The 21235-nt window shown below is 38.0% G+C and overlaps 1 protein-coding gene across 5 annotated transcripts in view; it reads left to right on the forward strand.

The window, feature by feature from the left end:
• The window catches only part of ADAMTSL3 (ADAMTS like 3), a 174702-nt gene that overhangs the window by 32890 nt on the left and 120577 nt on the right, over positions 1-21235 (forward strand). For all 5 annotated transcript variants that reach the window (XM_064722091.1, XM_064722092.1, XM_064722088.1 and 2 more), the window contains one exon: positions 1758-1877. In XM_064722091.1, the coding sequence (XP_064578161.1) occupies positions 1758-1877 (120 nt within the window). The remainder of the gene's footprint in view (positions 1-1757; positions 1878-21235) is intronic.

A 21235-nucleotide genomic window follows, 5' to 3' on the forward strand; every position in this document is an offset into this window, starting at 1 on the left:
TATGGGGAACTGTTCTTACCAAACGTGGATTTGTTCTCCATATTTTATTGCTTAATTATGCATCAGTGAGGGCAGTTGGCTAAACTGTAAAAGGGAGATCTCTGCTGTAATAAGCTTTATGGAAATGTAAGGATAATATGGTGTGAATATGAATTACTCTTATGTAGGCCTGATGAAAAAATCCTCTTTACAGTCTTGTTCAGTCATACATGCTGAAATGTGACCTTTACCCCAGTCTAGACATGTCCTTTGCAAGCTATTTCTAGTTTATATGAAGACTGCTTGGTTTAAACCAAGTATGTTAATCTGATGCTGTCATGACTGATGGGGTTTGCAGTCCGAGATGCTGACAGCTCTCAACAGAGTCAGCAAAAGCCCTGTAAGCTTCTCCAGACCATCCTGCAAATGACATGCCATCTCCTTTTTATGAGATAACTTGTGAGCTTCAGAAGATGAACTTACTGCAAGAGAGAATGTGCAGCAGGTCTTACCCTCCTTCTCCACCACAAACTGCTTTAAATTGTGATTGCTTTAGGAATCTCCTGTTAGCTGGCACCTATATTTGGTACAGTTCTAGCCAAGAGTCTAGAAACTGGGTGATGGCAGCTGCCAGCTTTCATGTGAAATTGCTGTGTAAATGTCAAAATATACTGTTTAATTACACCCCTATTTATTAAGTTTATTCATGGGTAAATGTCCAGCAGTAACTTGCACATTTCAGGCCTTTTTTTCTTCCCTGAAAGGTTTCAACCTTTTGGAAGGGAATGCTCATCTCCTTGCTCTGTCCTCACTGCGCAGCTGGACTCAATATTCATTCTGCATTCAAAAGATGATTGCTTGTTTTCTCTTGTATACAAACCAGTTGGCTTCTCAGGGCAGTGTAAAATGCAGGAGGAGTAAGGGCAGGAAAGTCTGTGCAGAACATTTGCTGCATATCTGGGCTGCTGGAGACCTCCAGTGCAGGGAGATGCTGCTGGCCCAGCACGGGCTGGGTGTGCTGAGCAGCCTCAGGTGTGCTGTGATATCTCACCAGGCACAGATCCTCCAAGCTAAAGCTGTTTCTCTGGTCAGAAAGGTGTCAGACAGTCCAGCTGGATGTGCCAGCTATGATTCTGACAGAATTAACTCCTCTGTAGCTTGAAATGAGCCCTTTTTCCTTTCCCAACCTGTTCTCAAATGCTCTTCCCCTGTTGTGAATAGCATCCTGAACTAATATGGAGCACTGCCTGTGCTAGCTCCAGTCATTCCTATTTCTTCCTTGCAGTAATATCTTCCTGAAGATAGGAAAATAATTCAGTGTAATGGCTTCCTATTGGACTAGATAAGCCCTCAAGATATTTTCCAAGCTGAGTTACTCTATGATTCTTTGTTTCTTCCTGTAAAAATAAAATATGTTGGATTTAACCAAAAGCCTGTTACCTGCCGTAGCTACTTGTTTAATGAAATGTATGAGTAAAAAGTGTAACATTGCTTTTTGAATGTCTTTGAGCAGTGATGTTTAATAAGCCAGAGATGATCTCCTTTGGTTTAGTAGATTATTCTGCAATCAAGGCATCTTAGTTTAAACCTCTGTAGGTGTTTACCATGTGTCCATCCACAGCAAAATATCCACCCAGAAATACCATGCCTTAAAAACCTGGTTTTTTTTCCCGCTCCAGAATTTCATGTCTAGATTTTGTAATTATATGCATAGTTTAAAAAAAAAAATTACTTGTGTTTGTAGTAGGTGTAACGTGACCTCTCTGGTTTCCTTGCAGACAAGAGCAGAGCAGTCCCAAGGTGCATACTTCCTGCCTGAGTTTGCACTTTCTCCACAGGGGAGTTTTCTTGAGGACACCACGGGGGAGCAGTTCCTCACTTACCGCTATGATGACCAGGTCAGTGTGCCACGTGTGAAAATTATAGAGATGGATTGGCTCATGGAACTCTGATATCAAATATTACAGAGTAAGATTGAGAGCGTGTCTTATCTTTTGAAGGCACATCAAATTGATAGCAAGTTGAATGATAACACTATACAAAATCCAGATTAACACACTCAATTTCATAAATAAGTGCAACCACTTGTATAAAATATTAATAGGATGTAATGGAGACAAAATCAGCACTATTTTAGTGATGTGTTAATAGATGTTTATAGTTACATCTGCAGAATATGTAGCATTGGAAGCAATTGACCTTTCTATGAATTGTTTGACTCAATTTATTTTATTTAATGGAAAAATAAGTGTTGGGCAGATTTTGCATTTTCTAGCTTGTGAAAAGTCAGAATATTGTATTAGTTCATGAAGTTTTTGTAAGGGAAGGTTGGGCCAGTTATAAAGAAACAAATGGGAATAATGGATGGAACAGTGTTTAGAAAGAAACAAATTATTTTTTTTAAGGTTAAAAATTTTTAACGCTTTCTCCAGTCTCATAGAAACATTATGTTAAACATGGAATATAGATATAAATGTAAAGAAAGCAACATGAAAGAAATGCTGTTAATCTTGGCAAAAGATCTGAAGTAAACCTAGGAAATGTGTGGTGTGCTGTGGAAATTTACTCATAACACAATGTGTTCCAGGAGTCAGTTGAATTTCACATCAAAACTCTCTGAATTACATTCATGGACACTTAGAGTACATTTCTCAATGTAAGAGGAGGGAGTTTGTTAGGAAACACTCCCTGTGGAAGTGAGAGAAGAGCCAGACTTGCCCTGCATCCCAAGGTGTGGTTCTGTCAGTGATGGGCAGATTTATTTTGGAAGATGGGCTCCTTGCAGGAGCTGCTTGAAGAAAACAGGTTGCTCATCACTGTCCTAAAAGAGAGAACTGAGGTGAGTTTATTTGAGCTTTAATCTGCCAATGTTTTCAGACAGACAAAGGGAAGCAGAGAAGCTACCATAGAAAGCATGCTGAGCCACTGTGAACTGTTTGAATTTAGTTTAAATGTTTACAAAAATTCATACTTTTGCTTCCCTAGAGGGTCTTGATTATCAACAGAAAAGGTTCTTGGATAAGACCTTCCTTGGACTAAACACCTGGGAAAGCAATAACTTACAGGACAGTAAAATGCAGCTGCAACTCAGGGTGCATTTAATGACAGTAGTTGAAAAACACTATAAAGGTTATACACTTTGATCAGAATAGTTTCCATTTAATGGAGCACGTTCTTGAGAAGATGATAAATCAAATATAACAGAGGCTTAGTCTGAGTCTTTGACTAGACTGTTTGGAATATGTGAATAATATAACTGATTAAAAAACAAACAAAATGAATCCCCTTGAAAAAGCCTCAAATACCAGCATAGCTCTATGCAGAAGCCAGTTCAAAGCCCAATTCCATTTGATGGAAAGAATTCCATTTGCTGGAAAGTTTTCCATTAATTCCATTGAGATCTGAATTGGATCTAGGTTATGGCCAGCTTCTGTTCTTTCATAAATGTGATTTAGTTTTGAAGCCTGCTCTTCCCAGACACTTAGCAGTATGAAATTTAGTTTGAATTCCTGGAACTGAAAGTGGTGCTGAAACATCAAAATGTTAAAAGTAAAAGCAACTGTATTAGCAGTAGTTTCTTTTGAAGAAAATTCAGTCCCTAAGCATTATATATTGAAAGTTACAAATACATTGAATGCAGATGGGAGCTGATCTGTATCTCTAGCTTTACCTTCCTGCAAGTATACAAGGATTTCTCTGGTGAATAAAAAGATTTTCCTTGATTTTCTAGGAAATGAATCATAGGTTTGTAATAATACACAGTTACAATTATACTTTTGCTGAAATGCTAATACAAAACTCAATTGTATTATGGTCAAACTGTGTAAGTAAACTAGATTTTTTTTTTCTGTGCTTCATTCAACTCTTTCTTATGACATTTACTTATGAATGGATGGAAGTCTTTGTTGGATAATCTCCTGAATTTTCATAAATGGATAAATGGATAGGTATGATACATGATAAACATGATAAGAATACACCAGTGAATAAAAAGAGAGAAATACATATATATTGAAAGCCTATTTTAACCTATCCAACACAGAAGTGGAATCAGTACTGGAAGGCTACCACATAAATTAAGAATACAGCAGCATCTCCTCACATCTTAATTCCTTAATTTACTTTTAGCAATTAATTTTCTATGTTGCCCTACTGTGAAGGGCTGCTGGCCTTTGGGAAATAAATTCCTTCCTTTTCCCTGATGTCCAGAATTGTCCTCTGGGCATCCCCACAGAGTCCTGGTGTTTCTGTGCATCCCAAGTTACACCTGAAAATTGGCAAATTGAAATAACCTTGTGCACTTAGAACCTCTGTTCTTTTGGCTAGCCAGTCTTGAGACCCTTGCAGGAAAGCCATCTATCCCTATCTTCCCAATGTGCCCTTTTCCCCCTTGTGCTGTTCTTTTTCTCCAGGCCAGTTAAATTTCCAGTGAGAGATGGATAATATTTTTGCATAGCAGCATCATCATCGTCATGATCCAAGATTAGTTTCCTTACATCCTCCAAACACAGGAATGTTTCAAAGGGGTTTTCTTTGGCTGTTGTGTGTGATATTTTTCAAGCAGGGAGCCAGTTTAATCAGAATCATTCATTCCTTTGTTAGTAAGTAATCTCAGTAAAATAGAACTAGCTGTTACTTAAATATTCAAAAGTATTTGCTATCTGAAATGACAAGCTTACAGTTTGAAATGAAAGATGAGTAAATATTAATAGGAACACACTGTACTCTGCTCTAGCCCAGCAGAATTACACATGGATTCATGTTGTACATGCAAGATAGTACATTTTGTTCTGGTTTAATCTGGCAGGACTGTGCTCTCATTTTTGTACAGGACTGCACTAACCTCTTTGCATATTTTGTTGCTCTGTGTGTACTTAGGAATTACATGCAGATGAAATTCTTTGGCTAGATATTTTCAAAATTCAGTGAATATCTTTCTTACCACTTCTATGATTATAGAGGAAGATACCTTTAAAGATCTGATGAAATACTGACACTGGGGTGCTATCTGCATACAGTGGGATATTATAGTTTTGACACATTTATTGCTGTAATCTTCAGGGAAAAACGGTGATTCAAAGCAAATACTTCTCTGGGATCCCAAAGGACAGAAATGTAGAAATGTTTAAATTGAACGTTTTCGAAAGGCTTCTGCATTGTTGACCATATGATATCTCGTATCAGTGCATTGCATCCTTAATTTCTGAGATTTTACTGGGTCAATGCAATTTAAACCTAACTTGGTACCAAACAGATTTTGATGCATAGCCAAAGACTTCAACTGCTGTAAAAAAAACTGAGGCTAAAAAAAATATGGCCCCCTTACCATTCATGGAAATAGTTAAATAACTGAATAAATGTCTGAAAATAAATTAAATTATTAAATGAATATACAAGTAACAACCCTTTCTACAAGTTTGAGATACACGTTGAACCTTGCCATAAGGAACAATTTCCTAGTATTCTTTCTGATTTCTTTTGGCTTTTCACCTTTTAATCTACTACAAGGCATTTTCTTCTTTTCCAAAATACTAGTAGTACTGGAAAGCTTTCTTGCAGAAATAAAATGTTCTTGTTTTCTGACACTTAAGGTATTGCTTCCAAGTATTAAAACCATTCCATATGACGGACCACCAAGAAGGACAGCAGTGAAAACTTGGTTGGGCTGAATGTGTTTGAAGTTCATTTCCACTTTGATTGGCTGGCTGGCTGAGAGTTCTCTTGGGGGTGTGGGTAAAAAAAAGGGAAGGAAAAAAGAAAATAAGTTTATCTTTAAAGAGAGAAAATGTTTGCTTGACCAGTTAGCTTTCTAGTTGACCTTGCTTCTTTTAAATTGCATGATGTTTACCAGTTTAAATTCACAACAAGGATAGCCTGATTCTGGAATTAGACATATGGCTCTAAGTAGTTCAATCTTGGCAAAGAAATCTAATGTTTCTAAACAAATATTAATGAAAATCTGCACTATCAGACTTGTGTTTAACTATACAAGGTAAGGTGGAAACTGGTCAGTCTGTTTTCAACTAGATGTGCAAGTTTGTAATACCCAGGCTGCAGCTGCTACAGTTCATTTAATACCTGGTCTTTCTTTGGGTTTGCTAGAAAAGTGCCTTGTTATAAAGTGAATGCCGTGGACTTGTCTTCCACAAATAGAAGTAGTCTGTCTTGGTTTCTGCTTCTTCATGGGGAAAAGGAGCATGACATTAATTTGAAAAAATGCAGTGGAACCCAGGATCTGAATTACTTAAAAAATTAATACTGAAGTAAACTGATGGAACCTATTACTCCAGCAGCAATAGCTGTTTGTGTCTGTTCTGGAAATTTTTCATATTACACCTAGGAAACCCTTGTGTGGGCAGAAGTTGTCTTATGTGTCCCACTGGGCTGACAGCCGATTTTCCACAATTTCCTTCGTCTCCTTCCCCATTCCACCTGCTGCTGATGGCCATCCTCCCTGCTCTGCTCTGGAGTCCCAGCCTGGCTTGGAGTGTCAGCTGCTTGCTGGCTTCTGCTCCCAGCCTGAGCCTTTTATTCCCTTCCCTTTTGCCTCTAAATCACCACAGAAATGGAGCCACGCGTTTTCAGGCCTGGGGATGAGTCATGTAAGGGACATTACTGCAAATTAACACATCAGTGAAGACAAGCTCTAATCCCTGGAAAGGAGGAAGATTTGTAGTTGGTGGCTCACTTGCTTCCCATGCACATAAAGCTTCAGTACTCTGATTTGAGAAGGAGCCTGAAACTTGTGTTTTTCTCTGGCAAACCATTTTTGTTGATACCCTAAAAAAGCATTCAGAGCTATTAAAAAGGCTTAACATCTTGAATCTCAATGTCTAGCTCTTCATTTAGAGATACTTTTTTTTTTTTTGAATAAACAAACTGTTTTCAAGTGGCCACAAACTATTTCAGGAATTCTCCTATAATGAAAACATTCCACTATGGAACACTTGGTGGTTTCATTTGTGTATTTGGAGAATGAACTGATAAACTTAATTTTATCCAAGCACCAGAATTGCAACCACTAATATGTGGCTCTGGGAATTTCAGCACTGTGTTAGAAATTCTCCTTTTCTGCTATGTAGAAGACTGACCTTGCAGTCCTCACTCAGCCAGTCTGCTGATATTAGATAACACTGATTTCACTGACTTGGGTCCTGCAAGTCTTTCCATTCTCTTAGCTAGGACATCTTGTGTAAATAGAAAATTACTAGGTCAGGTTTGTAGTACACCATACTAATCCTACAGATGGCTGTAATGAGTTTATAATCATATTTAAGGAGTTTACAGCCATGTGTTTGTGAGGCTGTGTGAAGATAAAAAGCATCATTTGGTGTTTCTCTGAAAATTTAACTGATGGTGATGTTAGGTGTTCCATAATATTTTTAATTCTATTCCTTTTTTTATATATACCTTTATTTTTTTGTTCACAGGTTTAATTTTGGTCTCTATTTTAAAGAGTATGTTTTTTGGTTGTTTTTTTTTGGGTAAGGAAGTTAGCTCTGTAATCAAGTGAAATGTGTTTCTGATTTGGAGTGGAAAGGAGGGAAAGGAGGCAAGGATTAAGAGAAAATGAAAACCACTAACAATTTCAGGCAAAAGTACTCTTAGAGAGACTGGTACTGCCTAAGTCAGGCATGATCCTATTCAAACAATACTTTTGTTTAGGCTAATTGCTGGCTGGGAGTGTGTGAGCAGCATATGCACGAGTAATTATATCATTACTTGTGTGTGATAGGCTGCTTAGTGAACTGAAAAGTGTTTTTAAATACTTCTGTTTATTGGCAAACTGAATGGGGAACTGGCACTTGTTCAAAGCACCAACTACCATTTTTAGTTCAGGGTTTTGTTGTTCAGAGCAAATAGTGGAACTGCTGTTTGCAGCCCGTGTTTCTTTGTGCACTAAGAATTACAGACTTCCTTGTTTTCTGTTGCAGCCTCAGTCCCAGCCCTGCCAAAGGTCTCTGTGTGTAAATCATACTTACAGAAGCCAGCAGGTCTTCACCTTGTGCAGCATAGCAGCCTTCACAGGGAATCTGTAACAGCGCAGTTTCTGCAGAAAACACGTTTTAGATCATTTCAATTCTGACCAAATGCATTCCAAGAGGCTGTAATCCAATTCCAGCGAGTTCTGTGGTGAAACTCACTGCCCTGGGTCTGTACTCCTCCTGATGATACCGACCTCAGCAGCTGGCAGAGCAGTCCCAGGTAGCAGAAGTGGCCCCTCGTTTGGGGGGCCACTTTTATCATCCCCCAGAGTGATTTATCAAGCAAGAAAGGAGAATGGACCAAAACTTTTAGTTGTTTCTCTTCTTCTTGCTCCCCTGGGTGCTGGACAGATATTGGGGCTGCTCTGGTGGATGATAAAAGGCCATGCGGGGGGTACTGATTTCTTCCTTTTTCTTAGTCATATATTTGGAGCCACAAATTGATCTTAATTCAGTTTGAGTTTGAGCTACATGGAAAAAATCCACTTTAATACTAGGTACCTTGCTTTTCTAGCATCTCTGCCATGAGCAGTTTTCATAAAAGACTGAAATGTTTATACTCACAATCAATGTTTCATGTTGTAATGTTTGCAATTCTAAGTTTTCAAAAATATGTTTTTAATTTCCAGCAGTAGATTAAAAGTATTTTTTAAATTATTAATATTTTTTTAACTTTTCATTTTCCAAGGAGGAGACAGAAGGATGTGTACTTGGGCAAATATTCTACTGTAAAGTCTTTAACTCAATTCTGCTGCACTGGGCTGGTAACAGGACACCTGATGAATTGACATTATACAGATAGGTGCTCATTGGACATTCTTTAGAGGAGCCCAATGATTAAATCATGAGAGATTGATACAATGCAATGTGAATTCCCCACTGACCTCCTCCTGCCCCTGGTGAACCTCCAGAAGTTGATACATGTTCTTATCCAAGAATTTTGACATTGATAAAGGCTTGGGTTCAGCCTTCTAAATTAAGACTGAAAGGTCTGGAGGTAACAGAAATAATCCCATGCTTACACAGTAGTGCTACTATCATCTATCAATAAGAGTTCATTGAGATACAGTGGAGAAGTACTTCTAAATCAAAAAGATATATTTTAAGTACTGTGGGAAATGCAGTGCTTGGAACTGGAAAGTCATTCTTCAGATATCCATGGTGAGAGGATGTTTTAGGCTGATAAAGCCTGATGGTGCATTAATCACTTGGCTTATACAGCACAAACATTTTGAAACTGTTTTTTCTCTGGTCTTAAACAAGGAAAGAGCAGATTGTATTTAGTTTTTTGATAATTCAGCTAAATTTGTTTAACTTCTTGAGCTGTTTAAGCTCCTGTTAAATTTTGCACAAATGAGAAGATAAAATTGTTTTGCTGAATTTCTCATGAAGGATGAATGTGATCAATACGGATTTTATTTTTTTTCTGTGTCATTTCTGCCAGAGATAACATTTAAAGCCCTGTGAGAGTTTATAGCAGCTTCTTCCTTTTTACTTGGAAATCCTTAGTAAAAAATTGAGAGAAATTTCAGTTTATGCTGTCCCTAGAATAATGATTAGGAAAATGTTTGCTTGATAAAATTATTCATCCCATGTTAAGGTGTTTCTGATAGAATTACATTGTTTTGCAAGGCAGTGGGTAATTTAAACAGCATTTAAATTCTTGAGCATGTGGATAATATCCCTCATACCCTTAACAGTCATCCTTTCAGGCCTGTCCAGCATTGGAAAATTATTTATAGGAGAGCCTGAATGTCACAATGACCCTTTTAGTAGAGACGTACTTGAACCTGAATTTCTTCCAGTTTGTATGCCTCTAATGTAGAAGATGAAGTGAAAAATCTTCTCTTATAAAATCTGCATCTTTTGGCTTTGTTTCTAGATTGGCTTTGTTTCTAGAAATAGTTAAAATGCTTCTTGATGTCATTAACACTTGCATAATGAACCAGGCCTGGGACAACTAAAGAACAATCTCTTTACCAATTCCAACAGTAATTTTGCTCTTTACTGTTTCAAAATAACTGTCAAAATTGCCAATTAAACCTAAATTATTTCTCCTATTAGACTTCAGATGCTTTTTTTCTTACACAGAAGAAAATTACCTACATTAATTATCAATTTTGGCAATAACAGGAAAAATGGTAATTTAGGTTCATTGAGAAGATCACCCCTGACAACTGTATTTTTAATTTTCAGAGCTTGGAATGTGTTGCAGGCTGCGGCACTGTAGGATCTGAGGCATTTTAATTCTCCTGATGGTGCTGTGTGTGTCAGGTGTAGGTGTAGCTTCCCACCTTTGGCTTGGAGGCTTAGGGGTACAGAGTGTGTCCATGACTTTCAGAAACAAAACTGGGAGGATTTGTATTTTTTAAAACAAGTACATGGAATTTGTTACTCATTTATTCATCTTATGGAAGCTCTGATTTTTTTTCTTCATTCTTCTTCTGTTTTATATAAAACAGTTGCTTGCTTTATTGGTTGGGCCATAAGCTATTGCTATTTACTAATCCCTTTAAATAATTTCCTCCAAGAAAACACGAACTTTGGGTGCTACTTCCAGCATGCAGGATGTCCTGTGAATGTCAATGGATTTTTTTGCGTGTCTGAAACTGCTTAGAGAAATGCTTGCGTGGGATTTGAGGCAATAGTTAAAGGTGCTCAGTGCTTGGTCGAGTGTTTAGCATGGTCTTTGGTAAAGAGAAATGCTGAATTTGAACATGAGCCTTAAGCAGTGTAGTGTATTTGACACAAATGGTGGGTCTCACATTTTGTGGAATGATTGGCAATCAAATATTCCCTTTTACTCTCTGTGTTTTCCCCCCACTTTCCCGTAGACAGGCAACTGTTATGCTGATTCTTGGTCTGGAAGGAAAAGCAGTCAGGCCTCTGAGAACTGGAAACAATCTGGACTTTTTAATACTCTTAAGACTATAAAACCTGACCTCTTCCTAGTAGAGCCTATGTAATCTAGCTTTATAAAATTATCTCATTGGTAGTAAATTTTTTTGTTTGTTTGTGTTATAATGCTGTAAGATATTTTTGTGCTTTGATGGTATAAGCCTTTATTCATTTAACATTTTTATGTTGCATAAGAGAAAAAGGACTTTAAAAATGGCACCAAACCCTTTAACTGATTTACAGGTTCATGAAGCAGACTAGGGTATTTGCACATGGGTGAGAAAAATTAGTAGTAATAGGCTGCTGTATGATGTGGGATGTTTTTGTAATTTTTTAAATAGCCCCTGGGAGATGGCTGCAATTGTAAATACAAGATATGTTCTCCTTTAGCTGATTATTTAGGCTTTGGTCCAAAAATCATAGTAATTTCAATAGACTTTGGATCAGCCCTTCATTTTTTACTGCAAAAAGAGATTTGCCATTGATTTCAGGCACCCCCAAAGAAATACTATGGACTGTTTGATCAGGGAGCTACTGGAAAATGGGGTAGGTGCTGCAAGCACTGCAGCACTGCAGCCTCAGTTCTCTGAGACAGACACATTCACTGGTGTTTGTTTGTTTGTTTCTGTCAAATCTGGGATCCAAATGATGTGTGAAGATTTGTACAGTGAACTTTATTTTCTCCAGCTTCTGGATTTGGTGAGGATCACAGAATTTTCTGTGATTTATAAAGCAAACCTATTTGCACACCATGAATGCTGAAATGAATCCTGTGTTCAAAATATTTGATCTGTTTCAGTAATTATGTTGTACTCAAATCACTTAAAAATGCTCACAAAATATTTATACTCCATTAATAAATATACTCCATTCTCATGCAAATTCTTTGCTAAAAATACACATATTTGCTGATATGTGTAGGGTATAGGTCAGTGGCCTTCCTTTGTCTAGGTAATTTGGTTGTATAAGGTACAAATCTGAAGAAACAAGCTGTGGTTTTTCAGGCAGCTCACATAATGTCTCATAAAATCAACACAACATATGGCAAAATACCTTTTTTTACTGTTTATTAAAAAAAAGACTTGGAATGTATCACCTTTACTTAAAAGAAAAGTAGTGCATTGGCTTGAATGATTTTTGATATTATTAATAGATGACATCAAATGTGTTCAAATATCAGACTATAAACCATGAAATTTTACCACCTTTGAGTGCTGGCTCCAGTGGTAACTATTCAGGGCAATATTGCATTCTAATGTACGAATCAGAATTATATCCTAAGTCTACTATTAAAATACTAGGGCTAAGTTTTAAACTTGTCCTGCCCTTTTTATTCCATTTGAAAAAGATTTTGTTCTTTTTTTTTTTTTGCAGATATTTTTATACTTTACAGTGAACTTGCCAGTTAATGTTCATTCTTCTCCTGCTTCTTCAATACTGAGGCTATAGGATAGTCTGTTTTTCTCATACTTTCAGCTTTGCATTCTAATGAATGCGAGGCAAGGAAAAGGAGGGTGAAAATATTTAAGAGAAATCCTTTTTCAATGTAGTGAAGTGACTTTCAATGAAAATTATTGCCCCAAAATTAATTTTAAAAGGGATGTCTTTAGGGACAAAAGAGATGATCATCCTTGTAAGGTGTAATTATAATGGGAATGATCTACTGGACTTTGCTGTACCAGAAACCAAGGTCTGAGGGGAGGCTCTGTGGGCAGCACCATGAGGGCTTTGAGAATTGGTTCTGCATATGTTTGTTAATATTCTGGTGTGTGTGGAGAGAAGATTTGGAGCCCTGTCTGGAGCAGATAAAATAGATTACCTCTTGCACAGTCCTTGGAGTGAACAGCCCAGGCACTTCTGCACGTGCATAACTCAATTCTGGTGAGGACTCCCACGTACGTCAGAGCTACCCCAAAAGAGAAGGGGCTCACGTTCCACAGTGTCAGCAGGATCAGGACCTCCTCTCCAGCCCTGATCTTTCAAATTCCATGCTTAAACTCCTGTGAGGACCCCAAAGAGAGGCAGCACCTCTTGGGAAGACCTGAACATCTCCTGCTGGTATCGCAGTGAGTGGAAGTTGAAATAATTTGTTGTAATATGATGGGGCCAACAGGTATTCCCCTTTCATAGCTCAGATGTGTACTGATTTAATAACTCCCATTACTCCAGCCTTGACATAAAGCTTACCATGAATTGCAATCAATCTAGTTTACATTTTAACCATTAGTTTCCTTAAATGAGGGACTCAAAACCATTTTTGCAGATTGACGACATCAGAAGACTTTCCAACTTAATGAAAAAATCCAAATGACCACATAATATTTTCAAAGAACAGACTGATGGAGACTGGCCTATTGTCAGAAAAATAGTGTAAAAATTAACTCTTCTACATTGTGATTTAATTTAAAATTAACTTATGGTTCTTTGACACCATTCATATTTCATAGAATAGGTGTAGGGTGCAAGTTTTCTGTATTTCCTACCATGAAGGAAAAAAAAAGAAAAAAACATTAACTCTGACATCTGTTTTTAGCACTTTCCTTCATATTTTTGGATGAATGCCTGGCAAAAGCTGGAAAGCGACTAAGAGATCAACCAAAGATGGCCTAAGGGCCTGTTCCCAGCTGGTACGACATCTGGAATGTTATATAGAGTGGATAAATTCAGAGTTGTAGTTTAATAAGATTGGTATTCAAGCATTCGGCCTACAGCAAAGGGAAAGGACAGTGAAGCTGACAGCATGTATGGTGCATAATATGTTAAGGTGTCTGAAATATAATTTGCTGGGTTTTCACTTTCTTTTTGGCAGATCCCTCATGCTTACATATAAACTTTCATCCAGTATTGTTTCGGACCCTTAAAAAATAAAAGGTGAAGTCATATTGGTATTATATCCAGAGTCTTATCTTTTCACTAAGCTTAGAGTATGTCTGGGTTTCTTTCTTTCTTCTTAGGAAAAAAGTGCTAAAGACAGATTTTTATGAGCTGACTAGAAATAACTTAAGCTGCTACCTTTGCAAATTTCAAGTATATGCAGTCTTTTACAGTGAAGATTTTACAGAATAATAAACTATTCAGGAATCTGGACTTGTGCTCTATGGAACCATATTTGCAAGATTTATGTCTCAGAAGGCTTGGGGTTTTTTTCTATTTGGTGTTTAGTTAATCTTTGGTCATCTAATCTCCAAACTGTAATTGAATGTGTTGCTAGACAGGCCCGACAAAGCTGCAGGCAGGGATCAGGACAGAGCCACCTGCTTAGAGCAGCCCTGGGCATGGTGTAAGGTCTGAACATGAGCTGGGGAGAGTTCTGCTCGAGCAGCCCATGGTGTAAGGTCTGAAAATGAGCTGGGGGTGAGTTCTGTTTGCAGCCCTGTGGCTGCACCAGTCCTACAGAAATCTCTCTGTGTGGGGCTGTGCTGTTCTGCACATGTTCCCTTCTGCTCTGGGACACTCTGGGCTTCTGATCTGCCTCTTCTGATCCCATCTTTCCGTGGGATGCTGGAGCAAGGGGAGGCTGAGAAGCTGCAATTCTCATTGGGACTGACAGCATAGGCAAGGGAGTGTGCAGTGGAGGAGGATGCAGGGTGTGAGTGTGACTGGGCTGTAATTGATGGAGAGGGTGGTAATCAAAGATCTTATTCCTCCATTTGCTTTTAGAAAGGACTTGGTAATTCCTCAGCACACTGTGGTAATTTCTATGTTATTTATTGCTATGCAAGATCTTGTAGGTGAAGACAAGCAACTTGAAAATGACTTGGCAAGAAGCCAACAGAATGCAGGAGAAGATGGACCTAGAGTGGGAGGAGAGATGACTTTTGCAGCTGCACTTTGGCAGCAGTTTGCGTTTGGAGGTGGAAAGGAGAGATCTGAAATGACTGCAGCTGACAAGGAGGAAGCTGATTTGTCTGCAGGGTGGTGTCACTAATTGGTGTTATAGGATATTAACAGTTTGCTCAAAGTCCTTCAGACTGAATTTCTTGAATACTGCTTTGCCTTTGGAGTTGCTGCCATTGTCTGTCTTGATCTTAGTTTTTCCCTGACTCTTCTGCCCAGCCTGTGCTGTGTGTTTTGCAGGCAAGTCCCCAGACACTCCAGTAGCCTGATGGGTCTCCCCAGGCACAGGCAGCTGAGTTCCTACTCATTTCAAATTTTTCCAGACTGTAAATAATGCAACAAAGTTCCCACCTAAAGCAAACATTATGTCAAGGTGAAACAAGATGTTACCTCCACAGTCTCGGGTGGTGTTGCCCCATTGCTGTGAATTTAAAACTGGAATAGGATGGAAACAAGCAAAAACATAATGGGATTTAAAAAGGGAGAGGGGGTGTCTAGCTGACAGATATGTACATCTAAGACTGCTAGGTGTCTGCATAAACTATTGATTATTTGGGGTTTGATCCTGTGCTTGTACTGCAGACCAAAATTGCTCTGTCCCTGTTATCTGTATGGTTGGAGATTGTGAATTCAGTTAAACCTTATGGAGTATTTACTGTTTCACTTGTACTGTTGTCTTTGGGTTATTTTATAAAAGAGAAATTTTATACTGACACAAGTCTGTATTTGGAGCCTCAGGAACTCCATTCTTGAACTTCACTTTTTGGAGTACCAGTTGTGGGGAAATAGATGCCATGCTGGTCATGCACACATATTTGAGTTGTTAAACACTTTGGAAGTCAGAAATGGTATCATCAAAGTTTAACTAGTTTTTGCATGTTTATTTGTGTGCTTTAACAAATATTTATTAAAGCACTATATGAAATTATAGTGAATTCAGGGACATCCCTAGTCTGTATTACTTGAAATATTTGTGCATTGCTCATTTGACTTTTTTTTCTTTGTTAGAATAATTTTTCTTAGCAATTCTTACAGTTAACCTATTTGTTTGAAATAAAATTCCTTCCTTTAACCCAGCATTTCATGGATGACATGCATAGATGAAGAAAATTTCCAGCCATTTTTGCTAGTGAGCTGGAATGCAAATGCATCCATATACTGCTCAAGTTGGTTTGGCAATAGCTCTGTAACTTTATAGGTTTATATGCTTACACTAGGATGGTTCCTGCTGTTTTAAGTATTGTCCGGAGGATATAATTTGTTAAATGAAAATTGCTTGAAGCCATTCATTTTTTGCATGAAGAGTGAAGGTATCAATTACTTTCTCTTATTCCCTGTGCAGAAGAGGAAATGTTAATAAAACTCAACTTCTGAACCTCCTGATTGGTAAATTTTTGACAGCCATGTTGAAAGATCGTTATAGATCAAGAAAATGCTTATTTCACTCTTTAAAGGTTACACACAGGACACAAAAATGGGTAAACAATAAGAAAGGGAAGGTACTGAGAATACATATAATTTGTTAAAATTACTTCCAGTTTTCATTAAGCATGGTATTAGGCAGAGCTACCCACTCCCTCCTTTTGTCCATCTCCGTTGTTTTGCTTGGCCTTGTGTTTTCTGTCAAAATACTGAAAGGAAAAGTCACTGTGGAAGTTGTTCTGGTGACTTCAGTCTCCTTTAAACCATGAAGCAGTTTTCCCTTTCTTTACATAAAGATGTGGAGTTTTATAGCTCACAATCTGGAGGCTGTTCCACTGCAGCCTCAGATTGTGCCTTTAGGAAAAGCAGAGGGTTGAGTTAACCCAATTCTGCCTCGGAGCCTGGATGCTGAAGAGTGGGGCACTGCTGATTTCCAGTTCAAGTAGATTCTGTTTCACACATTAACCTTTTCTGAAGGATCTGCTTGGTGCCATGAAAGTTTATATCATGTATAAGCTGTGCATATTAAATCTTCTGCCCCCATATACTGTGTGTTTGAATTTTGTGTTTCCCTTGGGCCTAGGGTTTTTATCCAGAGGATGTCCAGGCTTGTTTTGTCTTTCTGAGGTGCAGTTAAGCACCAGGTTTCAGGCAGGAGGGTGACAGTTCATAGCCATGAGATATTAAAGCTTAGCTGTGTATCAGCTGAATCTGACTTTTTGTGAAGAGTGATTAAAAGTGTTCAAATATTTTTGCTGAGTTGAACTTGCTGGAGCATGGGCAATAGCTTTTTCTCCTAGAAAAAGCCTTTTTGTTCTTACTTCGGAGAAAAATTTTGAACAGATTTTCTGAGGTGAAGGAGGTCCTTGATAGCACTGCAGGGGAGACAGCATTAGGCATTCATTCAGAATTACCAGACAGGTATGTCCTGTGCCTGAGTTGTTCCCTCTTCTTTACCTGGCAGTATTTTGACCTGAAGTCACAACTAAGATAAAAGGTAGCATAGAAACAAAAGAGTTTTGTTTATCCTAGGTGTATTACCAGTGAGTTGCTCTCTTATAATTCTGACTGGTTATAGGAGTGATTTTGGTATTCTACATTTTTGCCAAGCATATGAAAATAAACAAATTTTACTATTCTTAATGTTTTAATATAACTTTATAGTTGTTAACACTTGTATTTTTTTAAACTGGAAATACTTGTGGTTTTGTATCATTTATTAACAAACTCAGAAACTTACTGACGTGCAACAGTCACCTTCAGAGGAAAGAGGGATGATTCACTTGGCACAAGTAGCAGAACTCCCCTGCTTAGAAATCTTCCCTTTGCAGATAAGTTCATTTGAGGATACTCTGTGGTTGCTCACGTTTGAGCAGAAATCACCATTAAGGCTGAATTGAGATAAGAGTTTGCCAGTCATAAAATGAATGCCTTAAAATCTGGCCAGCTATTATGACTATGGTTTTTTATCTGTGGCCCGAAGAAGGAGTAGGTTTGAGACATCCTCTGTGTGTTTTCACAGAAATGCTCAGGACTTTCATAGGTGGTGGCTCTGAATGAGCAAATTAGATGGTGCCCCTTTGCTCTTAGGGTCTGGGTGACTTCTCTGGCTCAGTGTCTCACTGCTGAGATCCTTTTTGGGTCTGGATTCTCACTAAGGCTTAAGTTTCCCTCATGTGTTCAGCACGACCTATGTCACGCATTGATGCAGAGCTTTGAGGGTTGGATCCTATGCTATGTGATAAATGCTTTTTTAAAATTTTAAGCTTTCCAAATTTAGACCCAGACCATTGTAAACTGTCCTCTGCATGCTTTAGCCCTGCAGGACTTCAGGGTAGGGGGGGCATTTCTATCTCCCTATCTCCTCTGTGTAATTAGATAGTGCTTTGTGAAGTGCTGTGGGATCCTGGGCTGGGTGGAGCATCACAAAGTTAATAGATCTCTTTTATCACAGAATATGTAAACCATTCTCTGAGCACTGCCCTTTGAAGAGTTCCAGAGGTGAATGCCCCATTAAACAAAAATAAAGACAATGGAACTGGTTTCTGTGTATTTGTTATTTTGGCATTATTTTAAGATTTTTAGTGGGTTATATCATGAGTAAAAACATCAGTGTGTATTGCTTATTATAAATCTGGAAGTGCTGTGGTTTCTAAATGGCAGGGTAGTGGACTTGGGAGGTCTTTAACTTTTCTGAAATGGATATTTTAAAAGCTTCATATGTATTTGTTAAAAATTGTAATGAAATATTTCAGATTGGTACTAGATGTCAGAAACAGATGAGGCATTAAAACAACCCCTCCTGCCAAGGTATGTCTGATAACCAAAGAGTTCAGGTAAAACTGAAAGGAATTGATGCCAATCTACTTGGGTGCTAAGTTCATTTCAGGCTTGTGTTTGATAGAAGCCCAGAGGCAGTGTGCATGTGTGTTTTTAGGGATTTGCAGCAATCCCAATGACAAATCTTTTTGTGTTGCTTTTTGGAATGACTTTTTTTAAGGCACATCTAGAAATGTAACCCATTGACTGATCTGTAGGTAGCTTTTTATAGCTACCTTCCTTTCTTGCCAGGTTATCAGTTCATGGCAAAATTAAATGGGGAGTACTTTGTTGCTACTATGTTTCCACAAGTAGCAGGCCTTTATTGTATTAATGGGATATTTGGGTAAACTTTTGGACTTTTTTAACACAGTGTTATGAAGAGGAGAGTATATAATTATTCATGATTCCTTTTTAAACAACACATTTCTCTTATCTCTGTAATTTATTTTTAAAACTATCACCTGGAGATAGTCTGGCTTCACTGGGAAGTAAGAATTGACTTCAAGGCTATAGTTGTTCATATATTTGTTCAAAGCCACTCACTAATGGCCTTCAGTTTGATTTATAAACCAGCTCTTTCTTATCGTACAAACTTTAATAGTTAGCTTTTGTTCATGGAGAACTGAGTGAGTGAAGTCAGTTTTCACTGAGACAACACTACTGAAATAACAAAGTGAACAAGCTATGACTGAAAAGAGCCTTAAATATAAATGTTGTGATTGTGACAAGGCTAATGTTTGAATTTATAAAGGAATTTAGATAAGCAATATGATGTAATGCTTTCAGAATTTAAAAGAAAATAATTTTCTTTTTAGACCAAAGGATTTTGGGTAATTGGTTTGAATATGTGAATAAGAACATAAAAAGTTTGTGTGAGAAAGCTGTAGAACCCCAATGTGGCAGTTTGAAGTGATTGGGGAAGGAGCATGCAAAGGCTCAGCAATTCCATAGTTAAATAATTTTGTAGCCTTTGGGACTTGGATGATCATTGTGCATTTCTGGATGTTATTTTCCTGCTCAGTTTTCACTTGCAGTGGTTTTCAGTTGCACACCTCCCTGTGCATGGCTGTAGAGTGCATGCAAGGTTCCACGCTGACAGTTTGAACTCTAAAGTCCATGGCCAAAGGTTTTTAATGGAGATTGCAGTGGGCATCAGCTCTGATCCAGCAGAGATGAGCAGATGAGGGCTGTGCTGCATTTGGTGTGTTAAGGACCTGGGGGTTTCAGTGGAGAGCTCTCCATTGCTTTTTTGCTTTGAAAAGTGGCTTGGAGTTTAGGGATAATCTCTCTATTAACTGGCTTGAGTAGCTTTCACTGGAGGATCCTATCAACTTGAGTAGATGCATAAAATTTTCATATGTACATGGTGTGTATGGGTATAAAACCTCCACAAATAACATCTAAGATAGTTGCTCTTTTTCTGCCTTCATAAGGAACAACTGAACAATGAAGTCCTTGGTAGTAACCTTTGGAAAATTGCCTTTGGTTTGTTGTGAAAGTACTTTAAATTGCAACATTGACGCAATAATAGTAAGTGTTGTCAAAATGGCCCTGGTATTTCCAGAGATAGCAAAAGTATTTCTGGAAAATTCTATTTCAGTCCTAATTCCTCTGTATAGCACAGACTCTGGAGTGAAAAGGAGGCATGGGTCTTTGAGCACTGGGGACTCTGTTTTTGGAATAATTAAAACTCCATGCAGATACCCCCACTTGGTCCAAGAAGAGTTTGAGTCCTTGCTCCTTGCAAACACAATGCTTTTATCTACATTTCTGCTTAAGTAAAGCAGAAATGAAAGAAAAGAAATCTTTATTTCTGCTGAAATCAAGATGAATAAAGCAGGATGGAAATGTACTGTATGTGGCACCTCTCCTGTAGGACAGGAAGAGTCCAGCAGCAGGACTAGGGACTGATCCCAGGGTTCTCAGCCTAAATGCTGCTCCTGGGAGAACAAAAATAGCCATTGAAATTAGTGGGAGCTCATATTAAAGATTGTAGGATACAGATCTGTATTTGTTTGATTCAGAAAGGTGATAGGGTTTCCTGTAATACAAGAAGAAAGACAAAACTGTTTCTCTTCCAAAGTCCATTGACTGTGGAGCTTGGAGAACTGTGGCTCTATTACACCTATAAAAATACATAGCAGGGAAATGAATCAAGATGTAATCTTTAAAAAATGAATAGGTTTTGTGGTACCTTTCAAAGGGATGGTGGAACAGACAGAGGGAAAAAATCCAAACCATGTATTGCACCTAACTGTTGAAAAATTTGGGGTGGGATGACTCATAGTGATAGGGATTAGAGTTTTCTATTCCAGAATTATTGGTTCAAAGGGAGTAGAGACACTGTACTTCCCTGAAAGAATTGGAGGAGAATGAGAAAGTGATTTCTATCCCCTTAGATGCTAAAAAGAAGAATCAATACTAAATTTTTTATGCTACCTTAGAGTTTGTAGACGCCTAAGTTAAAAGAAATACACTTAAATAACTATTCTGTTTGAAACTTGAAGTTGCCAAGATTCTTTAGGATCCTTTCTTCTTTTTATGTTTTCCTTGTTTATGGTGAAGGGTGAGGTAACATAATTGACTTCAGTTTATGGCATCAAAATTTTCTCATCTTATCTTTCCCTTTGGAGAAGAGTTTACAGTTTGTGTCTTAGACTCACAGACTATAAAAATGTAGTAATACTTTTGGTTCATTTCACAGAGCACATGCACTAATAGGCAAACCCTTACTCTGACAGATATCTATATCAGATTCCCACTCTGGCTGCTGACGGCCACAAGGCATCGGG

This window comes from Zonotrichia leucophrys, chromosome 10 (genome assembly GCF_028769735.1).
Source record: "Zonotrichia leucophrys gambelii isolate GWCS_2022_RI chromosome 10, RI_Zleu_2.0, whole genome shotgun sequence".
Lineage (NCBI taxonomy): Eukaryota > Metazoa > Chordata > Aves > Passeriformes > Passerellidae > Zonotrichia > Zonotrichia leucophrys.